This window comes from Crinia signifera, chromosome 1 (genome assembly GCF_055691185.1).
Source record: "Crinia signifera chromosome 1, ASM5569118v1, whole genome shotgun sequence".
NCBI lineage: Eukaryota > Metazoa > Chordata > Amphibia > Anura > Myobatrachidae > Crinia > Crinia signifera.
The window spans coordinates 370,654,279-370,679,989 of NC_139217.1; the positions used below are offsets into that span (position 1 = coordinate 370,654,279).

The 25,711-nt window shown below is 41.0% G+C and overlaps 1 protein-coding gene across 15 annotated transcripts in view; it reads left to right on the forward strand.

The window, feature by feature from the left end:
- Positions 1–25,711, forward strand: part of NCOR2 (nuclear receptor corepressor 2) — a 351,963-nt gene that overhangs the window by 280,301 nt on the left and 45,951 nt on the right. For 8 of the 15 annotated variants that reach the window (XM_083150819.1, XM_083150847.1, XM_083150856.1 and 5 more), the window contains 10 exons: positions 965–1,085; positions 11,222–11,420; positions 15,792–15,953; positions 16,605–16,744; positions 17,004–17,118; positions 19,869–19,973; positions 21,942–22,033; positions 22,160–22,319; positions 23,530–23,679; positions 24,873–24,962. In XM_083150819.1, coding sequence (XP_083006945.1) covers positions 965–1,085; positions 11,222–11,420; positions 15,792–15,953; positions 16,605–16,744; positions 17,004–17,118; positions 19,869–19,973; positions 21,942–22,033; positions 22,160–22,319; positions 23,530–23,679; positions 24,873–24,962 — 1,334 coding nt within the window. The remainder of the gene's footprint in view (positions 1–964; positions 1,086–11,221; positions 11,421–15,791; positions 15,954–16,604; positions 16,745–17,003; positions 17,119–19,868; positions 19,974–21,941; positions 22,034–22,159; positions 22,320–23,529; positions 23,680–24,872; positions 24,963–25,711) is intronic. The other 7 variants (XM_083150769.1, XM_083150874.1, XM_083150883.1 and 4 more) reach the window with 4 other exon arrangements.

Here is a 25,711-nt window from a genome sequence, read left to right on the forward strand (position 1 = left end):
GATTAGATTTTATGGTATGTGGTAGGCTGTGTTGGGTTTGTAACACCAGGCGATGAATGTAGATCAATAGAAGTAGGTGTGGATTTGTTGGATTTGAGGTATGACTGGTATGTGTGAGGGACATGGCCTTTATTTTCCAGAAATGTCCATTTTGAGAATTGAGAATAAGTTATGACTACATGTAATGGAAAGTACTAAATCAGCACAAGGTAACACAGAATGTGTTTGTCTGCCTGATTCGATTTGAATTGCTCTGGAGCTTTCAAAAAGGCCTGACTTTACTCTACTCAATAGTAAATTACTACATTTAATCAATGAGGCCCCTATATTTAATAGCATATCTCTTGTATGTAAGTATGACCATAAAGCAGGAAGGACCTGTGAACTGCAAGTTTAGTTGGCTGGGGCAGCAAATAAGTTATTGCTTTGGACCACAAAATGGAACGTTTATCTGGAGCAGGAGACATACAGATTTGGAGGGTCTGCTTTGGTTTAGTAATCCTTTAATATTGCAAATACAGCTTTATTTACTTCAATATTAAATTTGTTTGCGATAATACCTGTACTGTGTACCTCCAGTTTATAAGTATATTTTGCAACAAAAGTAATAATCACTGCCCACTGTGTGCACTTAACCAAGTCCAGCGCATCCTACTTTGTTTATTGCTTTTGTCAGACTCCTCTTCAAAGGCGAGATGTACTAAGCCTTGAAAGTGATAAAACGGAGAGTGATAAAGCACCTGCCAGTTGGCCCCAAACTGCCATTTTAAGCATAGTCTGTAAAGATAGTCTGTGATTGGCTTGTACTTGATCAGTCTATATGTTTATCACTTCTCAAGATTAGTACATCTGTCTCCAAGTGTCTTTTTACATGTTAAAGAATGTGGACCCATTTACCTCATAATTTGCCATAAGCAAGCTGGATGTGAATAAAAGGTCTGACCTTTGTGTTGTGTATGTGCAGGCTGCTGTCTCCCCGGCCCAGTCTGCTAAGCACTGGCAGCGACACGCGTGTGAACTCTTTGCCTCAGAAACCACTGGACCTGAAACAACTGAAGCAGAGAGCGGCTGCCATTCCACCCATAGTAAGTGTCTTCAGGGGAAACGTTCCATGTGCTAACCTTGTTCTTGCCATAGAAAAAAGTTTCTCCTATTATACATTGGTTTACACATTTACTTGTTTTGAATTCAGTTCGTTCCTGAAAATGTGTGTTTTTGTTTTTTTTGCTTTCTTCATTTTTTTGGAATATTTTATTTATTATAGCGGATACATATTCTGCAACCAACCAGGTAGGAGGAAACCCATTCACGCTCAAGAAAAATGTACAAAAACAACTGTTCTGGTGTGTACTCACGGTGACATTTATTCCAATTTGACTATATAGTCCAAATCGAATCGGTATTGAATGGAGGTCAAATATGGTTTTAAGCTTTCAATGCCAATGCGCACTCCCGTTCAGCAGAAATCGAATAACCAAATAGACAGTGCAGCCCTGACTATATACTACAGATCTGTACTATATAGTCAAAATCAAATGCGTGCCGTTTGGCTTGCCGTGCAATTCAATCCTGATCGAATAGCAAGACTATCGCACCGTGTGTACACAGCATTAGTGCCATGGTGGTAATTGAACCCACAACCTCCAAGGTGAAGATGTGGTGCTTGCCATAAGGCTTCTATTGTTGTTATAGTTCAAATATGGTGCAATTCCCTTTGTAAAGTGCTAGGGAGAAATGCCAAGGTCCTGTTTTAATGCTGAGATTAAAAGTCAAAGTGATTCGAGCCCTATCTTGGACCCCTAGCTATTTCCGGGTTGCTTCGTGTGCCCTGCCTGGAGCTCCGGTGTCTGGATCCTCCTATGCGGTAAATCTGCTGCGCAAAGACACTGTTAACCCTGCTGGTTCTAGCTCCACATATTTTATCCTCAATCTACAGACATCTCTTGAGTGGCGGTGTGCTAGCCCCGTCACTCTGAATAGAGGGCTGAACCTTTTACTGTGCTGGTTCTTCAGTGGCCATGGCTGATTCACTACAAACCATCCTGCAGGCTATCTCTGCTTCTACAAAAAGGATGATGGACAGATTTGATTTGCAAGCTGTCACCTTGCCCCCTCATACATCTCCTAAAGCTCCTGTGCTTGTTGGAAATGGGGATGTTGCTCTACTTCCCTGTCATCAAGTAGCTGTGGGGTCCGTGCAGGGGGCCTCATCTGTTGCCTTAGCTGACACCATACAATACCCTGAGCCTGCCTGCCCTTTGCATCTAGCTACACCAAAGATTACCCAGAGGTGTGAGATTGTATGCCATCACACTGAGGGATTCTACCCAGTTGCTATGGATCTTAATACGCTCCAGGCCGGGGACACCGGCAATATGGACTACATACAAAGATCCTATTATAGTGCCGGGGCCCTCCTTATGTCTCATCTTGTGACGACCTGCACTATGGACACGAATACGCGACTGTCGCGCCTCAGGCATGCAGCTTTCTGCTACTCGACACAAAGATCGTATCCCTATCCTGATTTTGTATATTTTTTCACGTCTCACCCACGTGCCAACGAGACTACTGCAGGACCTCGTCTGCCTGGGGAGGGGGAGGGGGGGGGGAGCGCTAACTTTATCTATGTACTTTGGTCAGACTGACACTTTCACTTGATCTATCTTGGAGTATGTCCTATTTTATATCTGTTATTGATTTCCGCTTGTGAAATATATATCCTGTCACATGTATATCCAAGTAATCTACCTGACCTTACTATTCCAAGAGCTGTTGAATATGGCATTTTTTTTTACCTTCCTATAAGGTCTCTTTCTTGCTATATTACTATATTTCTATACATGTTATTATCTCTTATATTGGGATGTCTATTAATCCTAGCAAGGCTTCTCATATCCGATTAAGAGCCATTAATATAGCCCCTGTCAGTTCTCCGATCTCTAATCCTCGTTAGTTAATTGGGTGGGTGGGTGGGTGGTCGGGGTAAATTAGTTTTTTTGGCAAGGATTAGCTTAACACGCGTTAGCTAAAGGCCACTGATTTACTCCCCCTTAGAGTATATTGCAGTTAGTGGGGTAGATATTAGAGTTAGTTAGCTTAGTTAATTGGTCGGGATCCAGGTATACCTAGAGTTGGGGTTAGGTCATACAGGGTGGGGGGTTATGGGGAGGTTTATTTTGGGTTTAGTGGGAGGTTGGAGTGGTTTGTTTTTATATTTAGAATCTAGTCAAGTATCCGGAGGGGCATAATTCTACTTTATTCTTTTCTTTTTTCTATATCCTGATGTCATTACGATACTTTACTGTGGTGGTTTTTTTATTTATTTATCCTAAATGTCTGGGTGCATTCGCATTGATATATGTGCAGCTCTTACCTCCGACACTCCTCTCCTTGAATGTTTACCTGAATGGCGCCTTCGGGTTTATATTGAATATGTATATCTATCCTAAGTATGGAGTGTTATTCTATGTGCTATTGCGACCTGTGCTCAGCTGTCTATTCCCCCTTTGTATGCACCCAGAACTGATCATGTCTAATTGTGCCCTTCTCTACTTTATATTTATGTACCGCCACCATTATTATGCCCTTTGAACATGGTTATGTAAGTTGTACAAATTTCAAATAAAAATTACACAATTTAAAAAAAAAAAAAGTCAAAGTGATGTTGATGGGCTATAATCGGTACTTGTTTCCTAGAACGGCCACAATCTTGTCCATCGTGTACCTTAAAGTTAAGGTACACGATGGACGAGATGGACCCGATTTCCTTTTAAATCAGGTCCATTTTGCCGGCAAAGGCAAAATCGGGAGCATCGCGTCGGTCGCGTGCATTAACATGGCCCGCGACGCGATGGACGCGATTTTGCCATAGGCTTCAATGTTAAAATATTTTTAACATTGAAATCGGGAGCATCGCGTCGGTCTTGTGCCATTATAATGGCACAAGACGAGATGGACTTGATTAAGTCCATTTTACATAGGAACAATGTGAAATGGGCCAATATGACCCATTTCACATTGTATATGGCCCCGTCATCGTTAAAAAGTTAAGCAACCACATTATGAGCGTCACCCCACGATTGACACCAACCCGAAGTGTGGCGAGCCCGCGAGGGGCGGCGGTGCGCGTCCACCGACCTTTTCATACCCCTACTATCCACATCGGCGTGGAGTTGAGAATATAAAGTGTGGCGAGCCACCGAGACCGAACCGTGGCGAGGGGACGCATATACCTGTGAAGTTATACGCGTCCCCTCGCGGGGCTCGCTGCGCTCGCCACGCTTCGGGCTCGGTGGCTCGCTACGCTCGCCACACTTTATATTCTCAACTCCACGCCGACGTGGATAGTAGGGGTATGAAAAGGTCGAAGGACGCGTACCGCCGCCCCTCGCGGGCTCGCTACGCTTCGGGCTCGCTGCGCTCGCCACACTTTATATTCTCAACTCCACGCCGACGTGGATAGTAGGGGTATGAAAAGGTCGGAGGACGCGTACCGCCGCCCCTCGCGGGCTCGCTGCGCTCGCCACGCTTCGGGTTGGCGTCAATCGTGGGGTGCCGTTGAGGGGGTAAAATTTGGGGTCTGGGGACTACTTTACATTTAATCCAATGTAAAATCGGGTCCATGGGGCCGTATTCACATTTGATTCAATGTAAAAATCGGGTCGCATCGCATGCGATTTGGTCGCATGCGATGCGACCGACGCGATTTTTCTGACCCGATCACCCCGATACAAATCGGTGTGGCCGTGCTAGGAAACAAGTACCCTATAATCTCTTAAATATGAAATTGCTCTTCTGTGTGTGTGAATTAATACTATGCTACACAGTACTGCAATAACTTCATAATGTTGGTGCTGATGAGTGAGGGCACATTACAATTTTAAAGGCAAATTTTAGACACGACATATATAGTTATTGTAATGCATTAAAAAGAAAAAAAAATCAATGTTACCTTATACACAATTGTTCCCTGAAATAATACTATGCTACACAGTACTGCAATAACTTCATAATTTGTTATAAAAAAGTCGCAGATATCATTTTCTGATATGCTCCCTTTTACCTCACCTGATATGTCTGATATAGAGCTATATATATATATATATATATATATATATATATATATATATATATATATATATATATATATATATATATATATATATATATATATATAATACTGAAGACCAGCAACATCAGAACACGGAGAGTATGTTTTTTCCTTAAAAAAACATACTCTCCGTGACTTCAGCTTCATGCCTATAGATCATACCCCACCACTTACACGTGGCGGTGATAGGGACAGGTTACTTCTCCAAAAAGAGTGCATGTGGATTCACAGGCTTCATTCTGTGGCTCTGCATGGTTTAAATGAGGAGTTATCACTCAATTGTTTTCTTTAGAAATGGTGGTCGGTGTGGCCCTTTTCTCTGCATCATTACTTTATATTGTTTATCAGACCTGATTTGCATTTCATTAATTTATAGGTATTTTTATGTATTTTTTCATCATTTACTTTTTCCCTGTCATTTTGTGTTATTTACACTGCGTATGTTTATGCCACTGGGGGATCGTGCTTATTGCTGACTCACTTCACACTTCACCTTGTGACATATATCTGTACTTAGGAATTATTGTGGCGCCTCTTGGTTCTTAAATTATTTTTATATAATAGCCCGATTTATTCCTTATGTTTATATGCCCGGCTTTTGTTTCTGGTTGCCATGACAACCACTCCATGCTCGAGAGACCCACATGATGCAGCATCGGCTGATGCGGGCAGTGGTTTCCGGCGGAGTCACATCATGATGCCGTCGCCGGATGTGCGTAACGGCACTTCCGGTTTCTCCGGCTTCCGTGTTTTTTGCCGCCGCTCACACGTGGGTGTGTTTCCCTTCAGCCTATCACGATTTCCTCTGTCTGGTATAAATAACCTTGCTTGTCCACAGGTCTATAGCACATGACTAAGGTGCTCATTGGCACCGAAATGGCCGTTGTGCAATGACCTTTATGGAGGAGGACCATGATTGCTAAGTATACCTTTGTATTTCATTGGACTTATTGAATTTTTTTAAATGGACTCCTCTTTTTGTCTCATGTCACTCTGCATTTTATATGCCTAAATATAAAAAAGAAAAATTTCTTATACTAAATCTGATGTTGCTGGTCTTCAGTTCCATATTCCATATATATATAACATTATACATATCTGGACCGGGCACTCAGTGGCTGAAACTAGTAAGTGGGTGCGGTATATCACCACATTTATTATATATATATATATATATATATATATATACACAAATGTGTTTGCAACAGTGACCATTTGCTATGAAAAACTTGCAGAATGGTTATATACATTTGTTATTCAATGACTTCTGAAATAAATACTCTCACAGATATGGTAGAGAGGTTTTCTTCCATGCACCAAGGAGTAAGACACTATAAATTATTATTAAACATAACCATACGATTTGTATATAACCTTTAATATCAGGTATTAGCATGTAAATTGCTCAATGGCTGCATTAGACCAGTACATTGTTGATCGTTTCAAAAGGTATATTGCCACAGGTCTGAAAGCTGTGATCCATGTGTAACTTGTGTGTCAGTAGATGAAGGTACTGCACCCACGTCTCCTGTGTGTGGCTCCGTGCATTGATTTGCATGTCAACGCAATCAGGGGAAAGTAGCAAGATGCACAGCAAGGTCTCTCGTGCAAGAGCTGTTCTGCCGTCAGATTCTAGTCATCAATCACAATGTTTTCTTGTTTGAAACCGTCATATAGCCTGTCTCTTCCTTTTAATATCTGACTGGTGATTTTAATAACCTGGATGTGGTCTGGGGTCAAGAATCTGGTTCTTATTATTTTAAATAGAGATTTTGGCGAAATCACACGATAGCGTTTATACTATTGTTGTTTTTTCCCCACTTTATTACATTAGCTGCCATACATTAGTCAGGTTTTAAAATGGTGGTAGTGTACCCGCTAGGAAGGCTTGATGGTTCTGTACCATGCCTATTTTGTTAATGCTGACATTTGCCCCTTTTTTTGAATACCAAATCCCCTTTACAGACACTAGTGACAGTCTGGGAGTCACAACGCATGGTGAGACAGGCAGTGCAAAGGGCCAGCTTTCTGCCTTATCCCAACTCCCAGAAGGCGCTTTCTATTCACCATAAGCTCCAGCTCAATGCCGGCTGCAATCCACTGTCCCAGGCCACACAAGCCTAGAGCAGCACATGCCCCTCTGCTACCCCTGGGGTATGCCATTGTGAAGGAGAAGTGAGTCACCCAGGGTCCGCTATGGGGCACTAGAAAACTTTGATGTGGTCAGCAGCATTAAGGCACTGAAAACTGCCTTAATATAGCAGGTATTGTAGTCCACACGTACAACAACCTGTTACTGTATGTTCAAATATGGATGATACAGGAGAACAGATTTAAGCTAATGCAAACAAAAGCGGTCATGTTCAGTGTTCCCAAATATGTTGTGAAAATGCAGAATACACAACTTACAGAATAAGAACTACCAATGTATCACAATTATGTTAGAAAAAAAGTTAGAAATGTTGGGAGTCTCAAATCTTAAGAGGCATACACTTTTCGACATTGCTCTTTTCGAAGGGATCTGCACAGATCGCTCGGTATGTATGCCCCCAAGTGGTGATAATGATTATGCATGGTCCTGCATGTCACGATCGCCCGCTACTTAAATCAGTGCATGCGGTCAAGGTCAAATTGCTTAGCAAGTGACTGCAAATCACTCTGTGTGTACAGAATGAGCGATATCGACTAGGTGGCACTTGTACACACAGACACAGTAAATATGCAAATATTATAATTAAGGAAAATAGAGTGAAATGCAGAAAAATAAGTGAAATAGTTAAAAAGATAATGATGACTCCCAGGAGTAAATATTCGTAATAGAAACACTATAGTCTTAAAATTTCCTCCATAAAGAAATAATGGTACTTATGTATTATCTGGGCTCCTATGTTAAATGCACCCCATTTTTTCATACCCCTACTATCCAACTACGCATGGAGTTGATTTTATATAGTGTGGCGAGCGCAGCGAGCCACCATGCCCGAAGCGTGGCGAGCGGACGCGGTCATATAAGAAAAACGGGAGCCCAGATATTACATAAGTACCCTAATAATAAAGTTAAAAAGCTAAGAGATGGACTCTGATGACTCTAGTAAAATGTATACAATTCTCCCAGAGTTCCAAACTGCACAACTGCAGAATCCGCTTGTTGAAAGCCAACCAGATAATAAATGGATAAACTCTTGCTAGTATTAGTCCTGCTCCATCAGATATTTTATTACCGTTCTGTAAATTAATATATGTTATTAGTTTACTATGGTGTATTAGGCTATGGAGATTACACTTGTCACTAACAGACTTTTTTGTTTTTATATATTTATCTCCATGGAGAAGATTTATTGACTACTGTGTCTCTATTGATATTCACTCCCAGGAGGAGTTATGATTTTTTACATTATTTTTTTAAACTTGTTTGTCAATCTATGTTTTAGAAATTGCAGTACAGTAATTACATATTTATTGTGTCTGCATGTACAAGTGCAACCCAGTCTTTCCTGCTATTGTACTTATGTAAGAGAAGGTACAATCCTACTCTAGGTAGCAGCTGACAGATTGTTACAACTACACACCTTATAGTGCTAGGATCTTTGTATACATTGCCAGCACAGTCGTCTCAACTTCTTTTTAATTTGTTCCTTTTTACGATTTGCCCGACATGACAAATACACTTAAATACAAAAACAAAACACAACTACATATGGTGAGGTAAAAGGGAACATATCAGAAAATGATATCTGAGACTATTTTATATAACAAATGGAGAAGTTATTGCAGTACAGGTTGAGTATCCCCTATCCGAAATGCTCGGGACCACGAGCATTCCGGATAGGGGAATATTCCGGTTTTTAGAATAAATTGTTTTAGCCATACTTACCTGTCCCCTGATGGTGTCCGGTGGTCCCTCGGCGTCCACGCAGTCCCCGGGCGTCCACAGCAGGCCTCCGGCATCTTCTCCGGGTCTCCAGCGGTCCCAGGAATGCATTGCGCGAGTGTGCGCGCGCACCGGTGACGTCACCGGCGCGCACACTCGCACAATGCATTCCTGGGACCGCTGGAGACCCTGGAGAAGATGCCGGAGGCCTGCTGTGGACGCCCTGGGACTTGGTAAGTATAAAAAGAGGGTTAGGGAGGAATAATTTGGATAATAGATATACGGATACGGGATACTCAACCTGTACTGTGTAGCATAGTATTAATTCAGGGAAAAATTGTGTATAAGGTAACAGTGATTTTTTTTTCTTTTTAATGCATTACAATAACTACATATGTCGTGTCTAAAATTTGCCTTTAAAATTGTAATTTGCCCTCACTCATCAGCACCTTACCAACAGGGGCTATATCATAAATATAGAATGTTTCTTTTTTAGCCTTGGCATGAAGCGTTTAGTTTTTTCTTGTTTCATTACAGTACAGTAGGGTATTTGCCTAGGTTGTAGTAGTTTTCAAATCATTAATGCAAATATGTTCATTCTTATTTTCATGTGCTCACCACAAGGAAGGTGAGCTTTTCCTTGTATACAGCACCGCAACAGGCCACTGATAGAAGTCTGGTTGGAACACCTTTTAAAAGTGCTTGAAAACCAAATGTCACTGGAGGGAATTCTCCACTTGCATTCCCGCTGAGTTCTATAACCTAATGCATATAAAGGTGTATTATACAGTATATGTATATACACTTGTACAGTACATCCAGATGCAAGCTACAGAAACATGTGCTTGCTGACATGAGTGCTAGGCAAAGTGTGCTGCTCGGTGTGTTTATTAGGCATGGTAGTAGCATACAGGGACTCTGGATTCTGCAGCGCATAATTAATCATGTATGCATTTATATCACATTTTTAGATACTTCAGAAGTGTGAAGCACCCACCTCCCTATTTGCCAGAATTAATTTGTTGCCCAGGACAAATAATTTATTTTATTGTTTTGTTCTAATGCAAACAACAACTTTCTGGGGACTTGGGTTTAGTGGTCCATGAAAAACCTTTTCAGTAATTTTTTGTATAGAAGTCTTAATATAATATGATCAGGATAATTGTTATTTTATGCCCGTGGACAGTGTTACATTTGTGCCCCATCTAAACTAAGGGTGTGGTATAAAAGGTCCCCGCTGAGTACATAGACCGTCAGTAGGTCGACACCATATGGTTGACATGCATTCATTTGACAGGTACAAAAGGTCTACAGTGGTTAAGGTTGACCGGTACAGAGTCAGCAGGGTCAAAAGGTCAATGTGACAATGGCTGATGCAAAATGGTCAACAAGTCTTTTTTAGGTTATTTTGTTTACATCTTCTAGATTTAATGTTCTGTGACCACCATCATGAGAAATGTAGACCCTTGTCACGCTTTGGGTGGATCACTATTCACAAATGTTATTCCACATGGAAAGTTGCTCAAGCATATGTTGGGAAACCTTTTGAAACGGTCGACGTAATGCATGTTAACCATATGATGTCGACCTAGTGAAGGTCTATTTAGATATATCCTAAACTAAGCTGTTCTGTAGCGATTAGAGTGTTGCCATTTCCAGTACAGGAACATTCCTTGCTTGTTTATCTATACATCCCTTTGCCACTCTGTTACATATGTTACATATGGATGCTACCTTACTTCCATGCCCAACAACACCACCAGTGTGACATGGTCTATCCCACCTAGATGCCAGCAGGTGGACTATGTGTAGTGTGCTCTACTACACACCACCTCCCCAGTCTCAAACTTCTTAGTACATCTGTCAGAAACTACAATCTGCCTTTTAAGATGACCGTGTACATCCACTGTAATAGCATTTATCATGTGCGGTATTAGACTGTGTGTTGGCTCGTCACATTACTATTCTTAATCTAGTGGTGTGAAAGGTAACAATTGTCTGTGGTTTTGGCAACAGTTTTTTGTATTCTTAATTATCTTCATAAATCCTAATTCCTGGTCAGTGACCCAATGTTTCTCACCATGTCAGGGTGTCTCAACTCTGAACAGACTGCTCTTTGCTTTTTTTGTCTGCTATATTTGATCCCACACGATTGCTTTTTGATAAGAAAGGCTGGAGCTTAATTACTTAGTTGTGTGATGATGAAGCTGTTGTTTATTGACCTTTTGTGCCTTCAGATTTCAGAAGGCTTCTTAGAGTCTGTTCCTCAGAGCGTTCCAGTGAAAACACATCATGCTTTGGCCCTTTACCAAGAGGAGATCACCAAGGCTCATGAGTCTGCTCTTGATGGACAAGCACCCACTAAGCAACCTCAGTCTCATGACAAGGAGCAGCAGACAATCAGTAGCCCAAAAGGGAAAGTTACAGATCAAGATGGTATGTTTTTACTGTATATCAATGACTTATTTTTTGACTGCCACACAATGGCTTTGGTTCTTTTAGGCTGAGCTGGTCTCTTAAGTATTTTGAATCTGATTGACATATGTCAATGGAAAACATGTGTATTCATCTTTTTGTAAATGTGTTTTATAAAGAAACTGCAACCTGTAACTCAGATGAGAATACTCTTCAGTACAGATCATTTCCATTTGTATTGCTTGTGGTATTTCTCCAGGCTCATCCTTTTCAAAAGGTGATGCCATGTTGAAACTTGTAGTGTCATGTGGAAAACGAAAAAACAGGTGCACACGTCAAACACCAAGGATACGTAATAACCAAAATAATTGTAATTATCTCTACATTTTAACATGGAACCATAAATAAGGTTTCTGGGAGTGGCCAGGCCCTTTGACCCGCAAGTCAACCTGCGACAGGCAGCCTGAGTAAGGTGAGACTTAGGCCAGGGGTAGCCAAGTCCAGTCCTCGAGAGTTACCAACAGTTCATGTTTTCCAGCTCCTCGCAGGTAAACAGGTGCATTTATTACTCACTGACACATTTTTAAAAGATCCACAGGTGGAGCTAAATACTTCACTTGTGATTCTGTGAGGAGACCTGAAAAACATGCACTGTTGGTTGCTCTTGAGGACTGGAATTGGCTACCCCTGACTTGGGCTGTATTAGCAGAGTAGTGGTCATGATGTTATTCCTAAATTGCTATCACGTCACAGTTTAATGTAATCACAAATGAAGGCGGGAGGTAGTATGCACCTCCTCTAACTTTTGCATTGCTAAGGATCACATACAATCCGTACTGAATCAGACACAGTCCAAGAGGTGTGTTTATAGGGGCTGTTATTGTATAGCAAAACTATGAGCCAAGACATTTTTAAGTAAGGCAAAATCCCACTAATTACTGTACCCTTCCTTATTAGCATATTTTCACAATTTTAATATTTTCCCAAATTGTTAAATATACAGTAGCTGCTCACAAAGGGACGGATGTGCGATGCTTTAAAAAGAGATAAAGATGAAAGTGATAAACTATCAATCAGTAAGCCCCTAACTGTCATTTGTGGTTATGGGGCTAGTTGACTGGTACTTTATCACTCTCTGCATTATCACTTTTCAATGCTTATGGTGGTATCCAAGTAGATGTGATCCCTTTTCATTAAATAAAAATGGCTTAATCGTAATTTTCATTATCGTGCTATTCAATTATCATGCTAATCAATTATCACCCAAAAAAAGGACCAGCAACCATGCAATAACATATGGGATCTGGAAAAATATGCCAATCACATGTTTTGTCCTGGCTCAGACAGGTGTTTATTGCAGTATATGCTGCATGTGGTCGAGGCACCCAAAGCATAATCCCAGATAAATGCTGCAGGTTGGGGTTAATTGGATAGCCCCGGTTGACTCTGTTAGCTGAGGTAAATTACTCCACCTAATTGGATAAATGCTAAAGGTCCTGGCAGCTCTCAGTTTTCCTATCCTAGTCTCCGCAGTTTTATATTTAAGATGTGTCATCTGATCATTATGCTAATATCTGAGCTTTTTTGAATGTAGTTTATTTGAATCATGTGTTGTAAAGCAGGATGGCACTTGTTCAGCTACCTTTTAAATTAGACACTCTGACAGTTTGTATATACTCTTCACTTTAAGGTTAATGGTGAAAACTAGCTAGGATTAGATGCGTATTTGTAAGAGCAACGAATTCACCAGTAGTTGCCATTGAAAACCATTTCTAAAGCTCACTTGGTGGGATTCCAAGTGAATCCATGTAAGTCCTGTTTCAGTTGTTACAGTGATCTGTATGAATGAAGTACAGTATATGAGCAGTTAGTTTTAAACATGAGCGCTTAGTGCTCAACACCAACAAGGGTTTTATTCTTGCATAAGAAAAATAGTGTTGAGTTTTTTTTTCTTTTCTTATGGTAGACTTAAAGTCAGATCTCCCTATACTGTATTCAGTGTTTAGGTCCTGTTCTTCAGGATGTCCCCAGCTTTTTATCATCATCTTAGAATAGGGATTTGCTTTTTTTTACGTGAAATAATGACCTGTTGCTCAAGGCAAGATGGTGACTGTCAAGATGTGTGAAGGAGAACGAGAGCAGTGAGGACACTATAGACTGAAGCCTCATACAAACTAGCTGGTATTCTCGATAAACAATAGCTGTGTTTCTATCTAAACTCCTAGGCAAACAATAGTGAGTGTACACACTGAACGATATCGGTAAACAATATTGTTCAGTGGCGTGAGCAGGACCCGCTTAGCATGCGGGTTGTTAACTATACAGCCAGAATCAACATGCACATTCAGCAGATGGTGAACTTAATTAACAATGTGCAGGAGCTCTCTTCGTTAATGATACTGAGTGTACACTCTTTTTTTTTTTTGTAAAGATATTGCTTAGAAGGGCCCTTCTGAACAATATCTTTTAATTTCTTGAATAGTTTTTATTGGACTTGAGAGAGTTAGATAGTGGAAAAGAAAGGTTCTGCCCACATCTCTGAGTAGGAAATCTCCTGTCTATTTAAAATACAAAGTGCATACATCCAGCCAGCAGTACTTTTCTTCTCTAGAAAAGATACTGAAGCAGGTGCAACTGCTGTCAACTTCTGGTGTTTGAATCTGGTCATTCCAGCATCAGAGTCTTGAACACTGTATTCAGTGTATTTATTGGTGACTGATTCCATCCACCAGGGCATACAAGGCAGTTGGTTTCCATCTCTCTGGTGAATAGTCCCATACAAGTTTATTTCGGTACTTGTTTCCTATCTGGGCGCCCAGGTTTTCTACGTACGGCACCGTAATGAAATCGGATCGCATCGGATTCGGTACTCGATGATGTACGATAACATACGATGCTATCCGATCCGATTTCATTTTAAATCGGATCGCATCGCATGCGGTGACGCGATCAACCCCGATTTTTACATTGGAATCAATGTTAAATGGTCCCTGAGACCCGATTTTACATTGATTTCAATGTAATAATCCCGCAAACCCACGATTTGTATAGGAAACCCCCCCTGATGTTTTAAAATGCGCCTCCATTGTTAACACCACCCCAGTATTGACGTCAACCTGAAGCGTGGCGAGCGCAGCGGTACGCGTCCTCCGACTTTTTCATACCCCCACTATCCACGTCGGCGTGGAGTTGAGAATAGAAAGTGTGGCGAGCGCAGCGAGCCACCGAGCCCGAAGCGTGGCGAGCGCACGCGGATATCTGTGAAGCCCGCGAGGGGACACGGATACCTGTGAAGTATCCGCGTCCCCTCGCGGGGCTCGCTGCGCTCGCCACGCTTCGGGCTCGGTGGCTCGCTGCGCTCACCCCCCTTTTATTCTCAACTCCACGCCGACGTGGATAGTGGGGGTATGAAAAAGTCGGAGGACGCGTTCCGCCGCCCCTCGCGGGGCTCGCTGCGCTCGCCACGCTTCGGGTTGACGTCAATACTGTGTTTCTGTGCAGATGTGACAAGGGGGAGGGCTTTGAAGGGTAAATAAATACAGTAGTGTTCAGATGGGCCATCCTATGGGCCAACCATAAAAGCGGGAACGGCATCGCATCGTTCAATATCGTGTATGTGCATTTGTGGTATCCGATGCGATGCGATCCGATTTTTATACGGAGAATAGCATGGTGCGCAATTAACGTAGCGGGCGCCCAGATAGGAAACAAGTACCTTTATTTCTTAGTCATGGCACACTGCTGGCTACAACCAGCCAAACAGACTGATGGAACGATATTGTTTTTGGTAAAGGGTCTGCAGACTGTTCCACATTCCCACTGTGCACGTGCTAAGATACTTTTGCGCCAGATTGTAAACACAGAGTAATTGATGGGAAGGGACAATTTGGGGGAGGTAACAGGAAATGGTAGCAAAAAACGTAGATGTTTCATGGCTGCTTTCGGGACATTTGTTTGCATCGCCATTACTGTGGCCAGTTAAGTGACCCTAGACGCACTCTTGGAGTCACTGTTCCTCTTTTTTGCATCGGTGCCTTGTATGTGTATACAGTTGCTGAGGACAGTGCAGTGACTGGTTGGCTGCTTCACTTGTGGTGTTTAGCAAGTCTGTAGTGTGAGATCACAGCTGCGTAGGCATGTGCATACAAGCATAAATTACAGTAGGCCCAATGTGCACTAGTGTGGTGAGTTCTACCTTGTGAATACATAGTTTTTTTAAAGTGATTATTTGCATTTTATGAGGTGCACTAGAAACTTCCATAAAAATGAGTGGATGTTGGTACTGCAGCATACCATTGCATATTGCTGGTACTTTAGTATGATAATGCGTATGTAATTCTGATTGTGTTGTACAGCAATCCAATCGTTAAACTTCTTACACTTCCTTTTCAGACCAAGCTGCTTATATGTCGCTACCGGTAGAGGGCCAGAGGTTAAATGCAGAGCAGACCTGCAACCCATCTTGGCCCCATACAGAGCTGTATAAAGTGCCTGTCAGAGAAGTATTAAAACTGCTTCCTCAGCAGGAACCAGCACCCTCGTATAACCCTCAAGGTGAGAATCCCCATAAATGAAAGGATATGTATCCCTTATTTTTGTTTGCAGTTCCCTTATAACTGTTTAAGAACACATGGATATAAAGCAGTGGTCAGGGAACTCGGTCCTCAGTACCCCACTCAGTGCATGTTTTGCAGGTCTCCTCACAGAATCACAAGTGAAATAATTAACTCCACCTGCGGACCTTATAAAATGTGTCTGTGAGTAATTAGTACACCTGTGCACCTGCTGGGTTACCAGCAAAACATGCACTGTGTGGAGTAATGAGGACCGAGTTCCCTGACCGCTGATATAAAAAGTATTTCTTAGCATTTTCAATAATTACCACTAATTATTTATTCAAAGGACACCTCAAAGTTCTGTTGTGCACCATAGAGCATGCCTACAGTAGGATACCCGGTGACCCATCCATTCCAATTCAGCTGTAATGTCAGGCATTTTCTAGGTCCTCTCTTAGGAATCTATATTAGATAGAAATTGCCTAAAGGATTATGCCACTCGGCTAGAAATTTACATCTTGTATCATCTTATTTATTTATATCTATCTAGCGGGCTTAGCTAGTTTTATATCATTTTCAATAGGTATTTGGGGATTTATTATATATTGTCATCATTATGTGATTCAATATAGATATATTTTTTTCATAGGACCTTCAATGCCATTAAACATTCATGATGGTTCACGCCCACTGGCTCCTCGTATTAACAACATATCAAACCCGCCCCCACTCATCTCTTCTAATAAGCACCCAGCTACCATGGAAAGACCCCTGTACTCTATGTCTCAGGTATTCAGAGCTTTGTTTTATGTTTATTTATAAAAAATGTAATTCTATTGGAAAGCCTGCAAGCAGAAATGACAGACCTTTGCTTTAGTTTATTCAATTTGCTGTAGGATTGTCATGATCGCTAGACCAGATATTGCTATAAGTATATTCTGCATACCGGTTTACGTTCTATGTCTATTGGTAATATATATTTTAGCAATTGCATATGGAAAATTCTATGACTTTTTATCTGACTGAATGTTGTTTTTTTTTGTTTTAGGGTGACCTGATTCCATTTCATTCTCAGTACAGTTCTGAACATGCGAAAGCCCCTGTTGGCTCCATCACTATGGGTTTACCACTGGGTTTTGATCCTAAAAAACTGGGTGAGGAGTGTAAGTTGAAATCTATGTTTTGTTCCTGTTGTAGACCAGTGGTTTTCAACCTCTGTCCTCAAGTACCCCCAACAGTGCACATTTTCCAGGTTTCCACACAGCATCACAGGTGAAATAATTATCTCCACCTGTGTTCTTTTAAAAAGGGGCATTGAACAAGGAGTGCAACTGCCAGGTGACGCGGAAAACGTGCACTGTTGGGCATCCTTAAGGACCGAGGTTGAGAACCACTGACCTAGACGAAGGGCGGTATTCAATTACCCTCATTCAGATCCTCCATCACACTGATTTCACTAAAACTGTGTTTTCATCCCCCCAATTTTTTTTTATCCTGGATAGCCAAAAATAAGAAAATGTGAAAAGTCGTTTTTTTGCACCCAATGTTTTTTCGGCCCTAATTTAATCAGCACATTTGTTTTTTGTAGCCTTGTAATTGGCTATCATCTACTAGTTACATCACTTCACATCACACCTTTATAGCACTGAGGGGTAGATGTATGAAGCAGTGATAAGGGAGAAGAAGTGTTAAAGTGCCTGGTACTTTATCACCGGCCAATCAGCTCCTGACTGTTAAGTTACAGGTTGGTTTTAAAAAGTGACAGTCAGGAGCTGACTATCACTTCTCCTCCCTTATCACTGCTTCATACATCTACCCCTCAGTATTTTACTAGTGCCCATTTGTGCTGTGCCCACCACCAGCCAGAGTATCACTGTCCAAAACAAATACAGTATTGCCAAGCAGACTGTCACCGACCTTTCCCTCTACAGTTAATGAACCCTGGTGAACTGAAGTTATTTTTGCAGACTAGAGTTCAGTCATGATGAGCATCTGTGAAGATCCTTTCCAATGTTAATGAATAGACTTATAAACTTTAGCACAGACTGCATGTGATGTACAGTCCTTTAGTAAATAGCAATTGTACAGTTGTTTAGCAATAGCTCAATATATGTACAGAGGATGTGTGAATGCATTTTTCTATATTGGATAAAAGCTCCTTCAAAGTAACAGGGTGATAATAGCCATTTGTCATTGCATAGAAAACTAAGGGGGAGATTCTCTAACCTTCTCCGCAGCGCTGTTCCACTGGTCGCATATTCTTCCTCTCCTGATGGTTTATCGCCGCACTTCCGCATTTGTGATCTTTTCATCACGCCTGCGGCTCCCCGTTGGCCTGCATTGCCATACCTCCTATTCCCTATGCTCTAACACTCGCGCCGTAGTAAAGTAGGTTGTTCAACTTCGCAAGCTTGAGGTGGCGAAGTTGTACAGCCTGCTTTACTACAGAGTGAGCGTTAGAGCACAGGCAATAAGCTAGCTGAGGTCCATATTAAAATAAATCATTAAGAGGTTCTTTTTTATGCCGGGAAGTGCCAATCATATATAGCATACCCCCGGTGCACAGTGGAACATGTATTTTATGTGCGCACCAGAGCCTGCCAGACTGACGGACAGGTGATCCCCACTGGCTTCCGGACAAGCAAAGTGCGCATGACATGAAAATTAAACAGCGGGCGCAAGCGCACTGGACACAACTTGGGGATAACGGAGGGGTGAGATACCGCAAACACAATGCGGTAGCCTAATTGATAGAGAATATGGAGAAGAGGTAGGCATTAACTGAAGCGCAAATGTGCCGTTAAAGTAGCAGTAAATAGATACATTCGCCACGAATGTAAGAGAATCTCCCCCTAAGCATGGAACGCTCTGTGTGTATACACCATAGTAATGATGATGATGTCCCTTGCGTCGTCATCGCCGGCTCAGATATTAAGCACGTTACACATGTTACCCAAATGTAACACTCTCTGCACATCTGCCCCACCTGCAGTGCACATGGTTTTATCCATTAAAGGAGGAGTTTGGTTGTGCAAACCAACGGGAATCACCACCATAATCCTTTGTTTTCTGAAAATATTGGAAAAATGTCAATAAATGCTGTTGCTGTAAACTTTACTTCCTGCACTGTTTGGCCAGGTGACCTTGCTTTTTGTTTATAGCACAAATAATTACATTGTAGATGTTTTTATTAAGTACATAAACATGACTATTTCTACTGGTAGACTTACAGCGTGTCCTATTATTCTGTACCACGAGTAAAAATCTGACATACAGGGCATTACATCATACTGGCAGAAAACTAGTTAAGAACGCAGTACCAGTTCATTATATTTACAAAAGATCACCACGTTATATGCCCTTGTTATCACAAAACAAATGCAATAAAAGAAACCGTTTTTGTTTGGGTGGACATTGCACTCAGCAGTCTTTAGGAAGCAGAGTATAGGTGCTTGTTTTTATTGTCCTGTAATACTTGGAAAGGAATTAGTACTGAGTTTACTTACAATAAAAACCCTGCCAGAAATCATTATGAACAATTTACTTGATTTCTTTACGATATGAATCTGTTTGTGTGTGTGTATGGGGGGGGGGGGGGAGTCTTATATTTGGACAAATGCTTTTGAAATTATGCAGGACAATTTGCTACTGTAAATGTCTTCTGAAGAGCAAATGCTTCACCCTGTTATAAATACGGCACTTAATTACTAGCAGTTAGTGTAAGTCCAGGACTCCAAGGTAACTGCCGAGCTAACAAAGGTGTTACAGTAACCTTGTGTCGCTCTGCAGTTGATGCAAATGAAGCACTGAACCTTTATTTGGGTAAGGCCACTGATGAGGACATACCAGATGGAAAGTGGTGACTGGTTCTCTGCTGATCAATCTCAAGTCATCTGTTTTTTGTTTTTGTTAGTGCCTTTAGTTGCTGTTAAACAGGAGCAGCTATCTCCTAGGAGCCAACCAAGCCAGCCCGAGAACCTAGTGATGCAGACACCTCAAGAGAGCTCTGTATTTAGGGGTAGGATATTTTACTCTTTCCTGGCATACATTTGCAACACAGCATCAATATCTAAATCGCTTCTGACTCCCCTAAACTGTACTTAAGTTGCTCTGTTTACCAGTTATTTAGTGCTAAACTCGTCTGAAGCAAGTAACTATTTCATTTAATATATTGCTTGTATCAGTGTAATTAGATTCTAAAGAAACAGAATATCAGGATAATGCATCACATAATAGTTTATAATCTATATATATGTCTAATGTCTGTGAGTCTCCAAAACACTGCCATCTGCTGGCAGAGAGTGAAACTACATCTTTTTCACACATGTACAAACACAGAAGGTAGCACTTTAACTTTCGAAGCTTTTGCTTTGAGCGGAATAACTAGTACCGCATGTAATTCTATATGCATGTGTGTGTAAATGTTATCCATGATTAAAGAAAGTGTGGTCTAGTAATAATACAATAAAATCTCATTTAACAATGAATGTGCGATTTAGTCAATAGGTTGACAATGTTGACAGGTGTGATGTTGAAATTGTGCAATTGTTGACATGCTGACAACCTTTGAACAATGTCTACATGTTAAATATTGAAAATGTCAGAATGTCGACTTTAGGGTTAAACTGGGCACACACTGGACAACTTTTTAAACATTTTACAAGATTCTGACCGTTATGTACAGCAAAACATTAAAATCATTCAGGTTGTATGCACTATGTCGCTGGCTATGCACGCTCACGTGTATCATTGGCGACATACTCTGTCAGCCCTACAATGACCTCATACTGCTGGATGTGGCTACTGATTATATATTTTGCAAGATTGCAGTGTGCACACACTATATCTTTTGTCCGGGAGTTCAAGAGAAGTGTGTGTGTGTGTGTGTGTGTGTGTGTGTGTGTGTATATAAATACACACGCACACCTTGTGATTGACTCTGTGTTTGTGCATGTGTGAGAGAGAGAGTTTCACTCTCTGCCAACAGTGTTTCGGAGACACACAATCAGACACTAGACCTATATATAGATGAATTTTTTAAATAAAATGTATATATATATGTATTATAAACATGTGGTGCATAGAATTTAAATTGCAATGTATTTATGTACCTTATACAGCATGTGTGGCATTACTAACATGATTTACAATGACACGTCAGGCATTGAATCTGTAACCTTGTTAAATACTTGGATAACCATTTTGTATTGTTTATTATAGACTTAATTAGGAGTTTTTGGCCGTGTAGTTGTAAAATTACTGGTAGTTTGTTCATACAAACAACCAACCTGTATTGTGACAGCCTGGCCTGCTGTATGCATATCACAAGTACATTTATGAGAATTAATCGACAATTATTGTCATACAATACTGCTGATGTTTCCAACATATGATAAGCAACTGCTATCACTGATCTTAACATTAACATTGGTAATCGCAGGATTTAAATGACAAAATGTGAGTAGCTTCTCTATATAAATATTTTATCTGCCACTGGGCAACAGTAGCTGGGTGATCATGCAAACATGTACATACCTTTAAAACTTCCAAAGCCATTATGAAAATGTGGTAGCCTATTAAAGGGGCTACTGATTTTTGGGGCATTCAATGCTCCGCTGCTATTCCCGATGGGGGAAATAGCAGCGGGTTCCTATTCAATGCTGTCTTTACCAACAGCATTGAAGAGGGATCATGGCAGAACGAGCCTGACTTTAGAAGCTGATAAGCTCTGCTGATAACGGCCGTGAATTGTCGCGATCCCAGCCGCAGATTGAAGATCCACGACCGTTTACGTGGACGCGCCCACTTTTCGCAGATTGGCAAGCGGGACATTGAATACCGCCTGCCGATTTTGCTGTCAGAAAAACCGTAAACGGCCCGGGATCATGGCTGTCAGGAGGGATCGACAGCAGTGATCCAGGATAGAATACCCCCTTAGAGTTTAGTGGACTTTAAATACCGGTAAGAATTTTTTTTTCCATTTCAGGCAGCTCTCAAGGAGGAAGTCTCATTAAAGGTTTGCCCAGCAGTCGACCTTCCCCAGATCCCCAAATAACATACAGAGGGTCCATAACACATGTGAGTCTTTCTTATACTCTGCTGTTGGCAATATTGCTATGGAGTAAGGTTACCACAGATATTACACAGTGATTGTGCTTTTTCTACTTTGTCCTTACACATATACTGTATCTGTACTTATTTTAGGGCACTCCAGCAGAAGTACTTTACAAGGGAACCATATCGAAGATCATGGGAGAACACAGCCCGGGCAGGGTAGACAGAATGCGGGAGGAACCGCTGTCCAAAGGTCAGGTCATTTATAAAGGCAAGAAAGGCCACATCCTGTCCCTCGATGGCAAGTCTGGTGATTTCCTTTCCTTGGAGCTGTAATAGATTGTGTAAAACATGATGACATAATGAGTTACTCTAGAAGGTCTTTATTAAAACTGACAGTGGCATTCCTTATAGAAGTAATGGGTTTTCCAACTCTGCAGACTGTTGGTGGCTGATTTTCTAGATGTCCATTAAGCCGTTTGGTCATTGACTAATTGTCGTTCTTAGAGAGGATCCCATTAAAACTGAATGACATGCACAGATTAAAAACTAATATTTTATATAATGCTTTGCAGTGTTCAAGAAATCCAACAAACCGTTTCTGTTCTAAACTACACTAGTCTCTGATAATGGTCATGTGGGATTTCTACCCAGCAGTTCAATAGGAGTAGGAGTAGCCATCATCTGCATCCCACAGGGTGCCTGAGAGGTCAAGCTGCCATGAAAAAGTCAAGTGATTGTCAACAATGGCCATGCACCCTTTTAGGGGACCATCCACTGCAGCGTTCAGTTTCTCATCTTTCCTGATGACTGCTACATTTTAACTAGTTCTCCAGCAATTGCCGGGTACTCAAGGTGGTGGCTCTTACCAATTCAATATCTGTTATATAAAGCATCTGGACATTGGAGGCCGGTAGCCTTAAGTGCAGCTTTTTCTTTCTGTTTTTACATTTTTATTTAGTACAACCCCTAAAACTCATTATTCATATTATTCTATTTTAAAATACCTGACTCTGCTTATTATTAATAGTATCACTCACACATTTCTGGTGGTAATACCACTCCTCACATTTTTAGATGACTGCACTCTTGATAATCTTTGGATTATTATTTTTTTGTTTTTACAGTGAAGAAGTGACTTTATTTTGTTAGGGTATTGCATCAGTTTAGATTTTCTCAACTTTTTTTTTAAAACTGTAATCCATTTTCATATTTTTTTTTAATACAGATGTAATGTTTGGGGTTTTCAGACATACTATGCAAAAGTATGTCTTTCTTTTCTGTCTGGGGAACGAGATTTTGAGAGTATCATCCCTGACCCAAAGAACAATTCCATTCTATTCTTATTATTAAACCTTGTATAACAGCTTAGATATCAGGACTTCAATTCATTTTGGACAATTCATTGTTTGCAAGATTGAAGTCCGGCTAAAATTTTAATGAACTTGTTTAAAATAATGTGATTTATCAAATATTGAATAGATCAAAGCATGCAAATTTGACAGTATATTCTTATTTAGGTAGCTCAACAACTCAAACCTCCAAAGAAGACAATCGGTCTGTTGGTTCCTCTCAAGAGGCAAGCGCTCCTAAACGCACTTATGAGATGATGGAAGGACAAATCCCAAGAGGATTACAAGGTCGGGAGTTATCATCTTGCCCTATAGAGGGTAAGTGATACTGGCTCCACCTTTGTGTATATAATGGGAAATAAATCCATGTTGTGTATACTTAGGCTTATTTAGATGTGGTGTTCTGCTATAAAGACCATCTCCATATGTACCCTTTTGGGTTCAGTCACCAGATTTTTTACGCACAGATAACTGGCAGAAAGCGAGGGGAGGGTGGGCAGAGCTGGCAGAGGAGAGGGCCGGGCCTGTGCTGTCAGTTAAAACTAGGTGAGGTTTTTAAACTCTCGTAAGGCCCATACACACTGGGCCGCTTTGAGCTGAAAACAGCTCAGTTTCACCATTTGAGCTGCTTTCAGCTCAAAAGTCGCCCAGTGTGTATGGAGAAACGGTGACGGCTGATGCGCGGTCCTGCATCATTGATGGCAGCCACTGTTCTTCTGCTAGTTGTACCAGCAGACTGAATGGCTTTCCATAGGGTTTCGCTAAGGAAAGCCTTTTCACAGCAGCAAAAATCGCTAGGCAGGGGGAAAATTGCTCAGTGTGTTTGCACTTTTGATATTAATATAATGAATTTGGCTGCTGATTAGAATATTCAGCTTGGAGCAGTTCTCTTATTTATTTATTTACAGTTTCTTATATAGCGCAGCAGATTCCGTTGCGCTTTACAATAGTAGACAGTGATATTTGTACTTTTGCACGCGTTGGCGGTGTCTATGAGAAATCAGTGCCTTTAAAAAAGCAAGAGCGTAATGTTTGTGCATTTGCCAATAGATCCCTCTCACAAACTGATCAGCATACATAGACCGTTGTGCCGTACAGTGTGACCAAATTGGGAACAAATAAATAATTGGATGGGCACCGATATGGATTTAACAGTATAATATAAGTGTGGGGCTTAACACTTTTGTGTTTTTATTGCCCGTGAAGGTTGTGGTTCCTTAAACAACCTTTGCAGTCTAAGGCCCCTCCCCTTATGTAACATTATACAATCGCTTCTTTTTTTGTTATTACTTTTAACCATGGTAAATTCCATTATTTACCAATGCTCTTAGTATTTTTCTTAGTAAACATAATACATAAAATTACAGAATAAAGGTAGTAGTTTTGCACCATGTGATTGCAGAATTATTAATCTTCTATTGCTGCATTACAAAAAAAATGTGGCATGTAATACTGTATGTCACATCAATTATTTGGGATGAGCTGATTGTTGTCTTGCTGTTTGTGTGCAGGTTTAATGGGAAGAGCAATCCCTTGTGACAGACACAGTCCACACAGCATCAAGGAACTGCCACAGCATATCCGAGGCTCCATAACACAAGGTAATATTGGCAATGGTATATGGTCATCAGGTCGGCAGCACTAAGGTTTACATACATTGGGTCGACATGAGCCAAGATCGATACATGGGAAGGTCGACATGGGTTAGGTTGACAGCCAGAGGTTCGACATACATGTTTTTTCTTATGAGAGCAACATACAGCTGATTTGCTTCTAACTCTGCTTCAGGCCCTTTGTGTTGAAAAATACTGTTGTGTTGGCTTTTACACTACCCTAATTAGCATTGGGTTACTTAGGGTCACATCAGACTAGGGGGGCAGTCTAGTACCTTATAAGACCTATTGTGGTATAAATATCGGACATCATTGTACAGATGATGCCAGCATTGTTTGTGCTATCGGATATGTTAAGAAGTTTAGTCTGTTTGTCTAAATGTTTAGCTAATGGGTTAATGTCTGCAGCAGCAGCAGCACTGTCCAGGTACATAGTGTTTCTGTTCTGAGGACATGCCGTAAGCTAGAAAGGTTCCTGCTGCTTAATTCCTTGTTACATGTTACCCTGGTCGCAGGGCTTACCAAATGGTTCCAGTTCATCTGAGGTTAGCTTTGCATATACAAATGACATAGGCTGAAACGAGGACGTATCTTTGGGTGCTGTATATTTGCTTAGTTGGAAGTATAATTGGCTAGTGTAGTTTGGTGACTATCAAATTATCAAATATTTGAATTTTAACTATTTAACTACACAGATACATTTGCCAGTTCCAATCTTGTGTAGACTCTTGTGATTG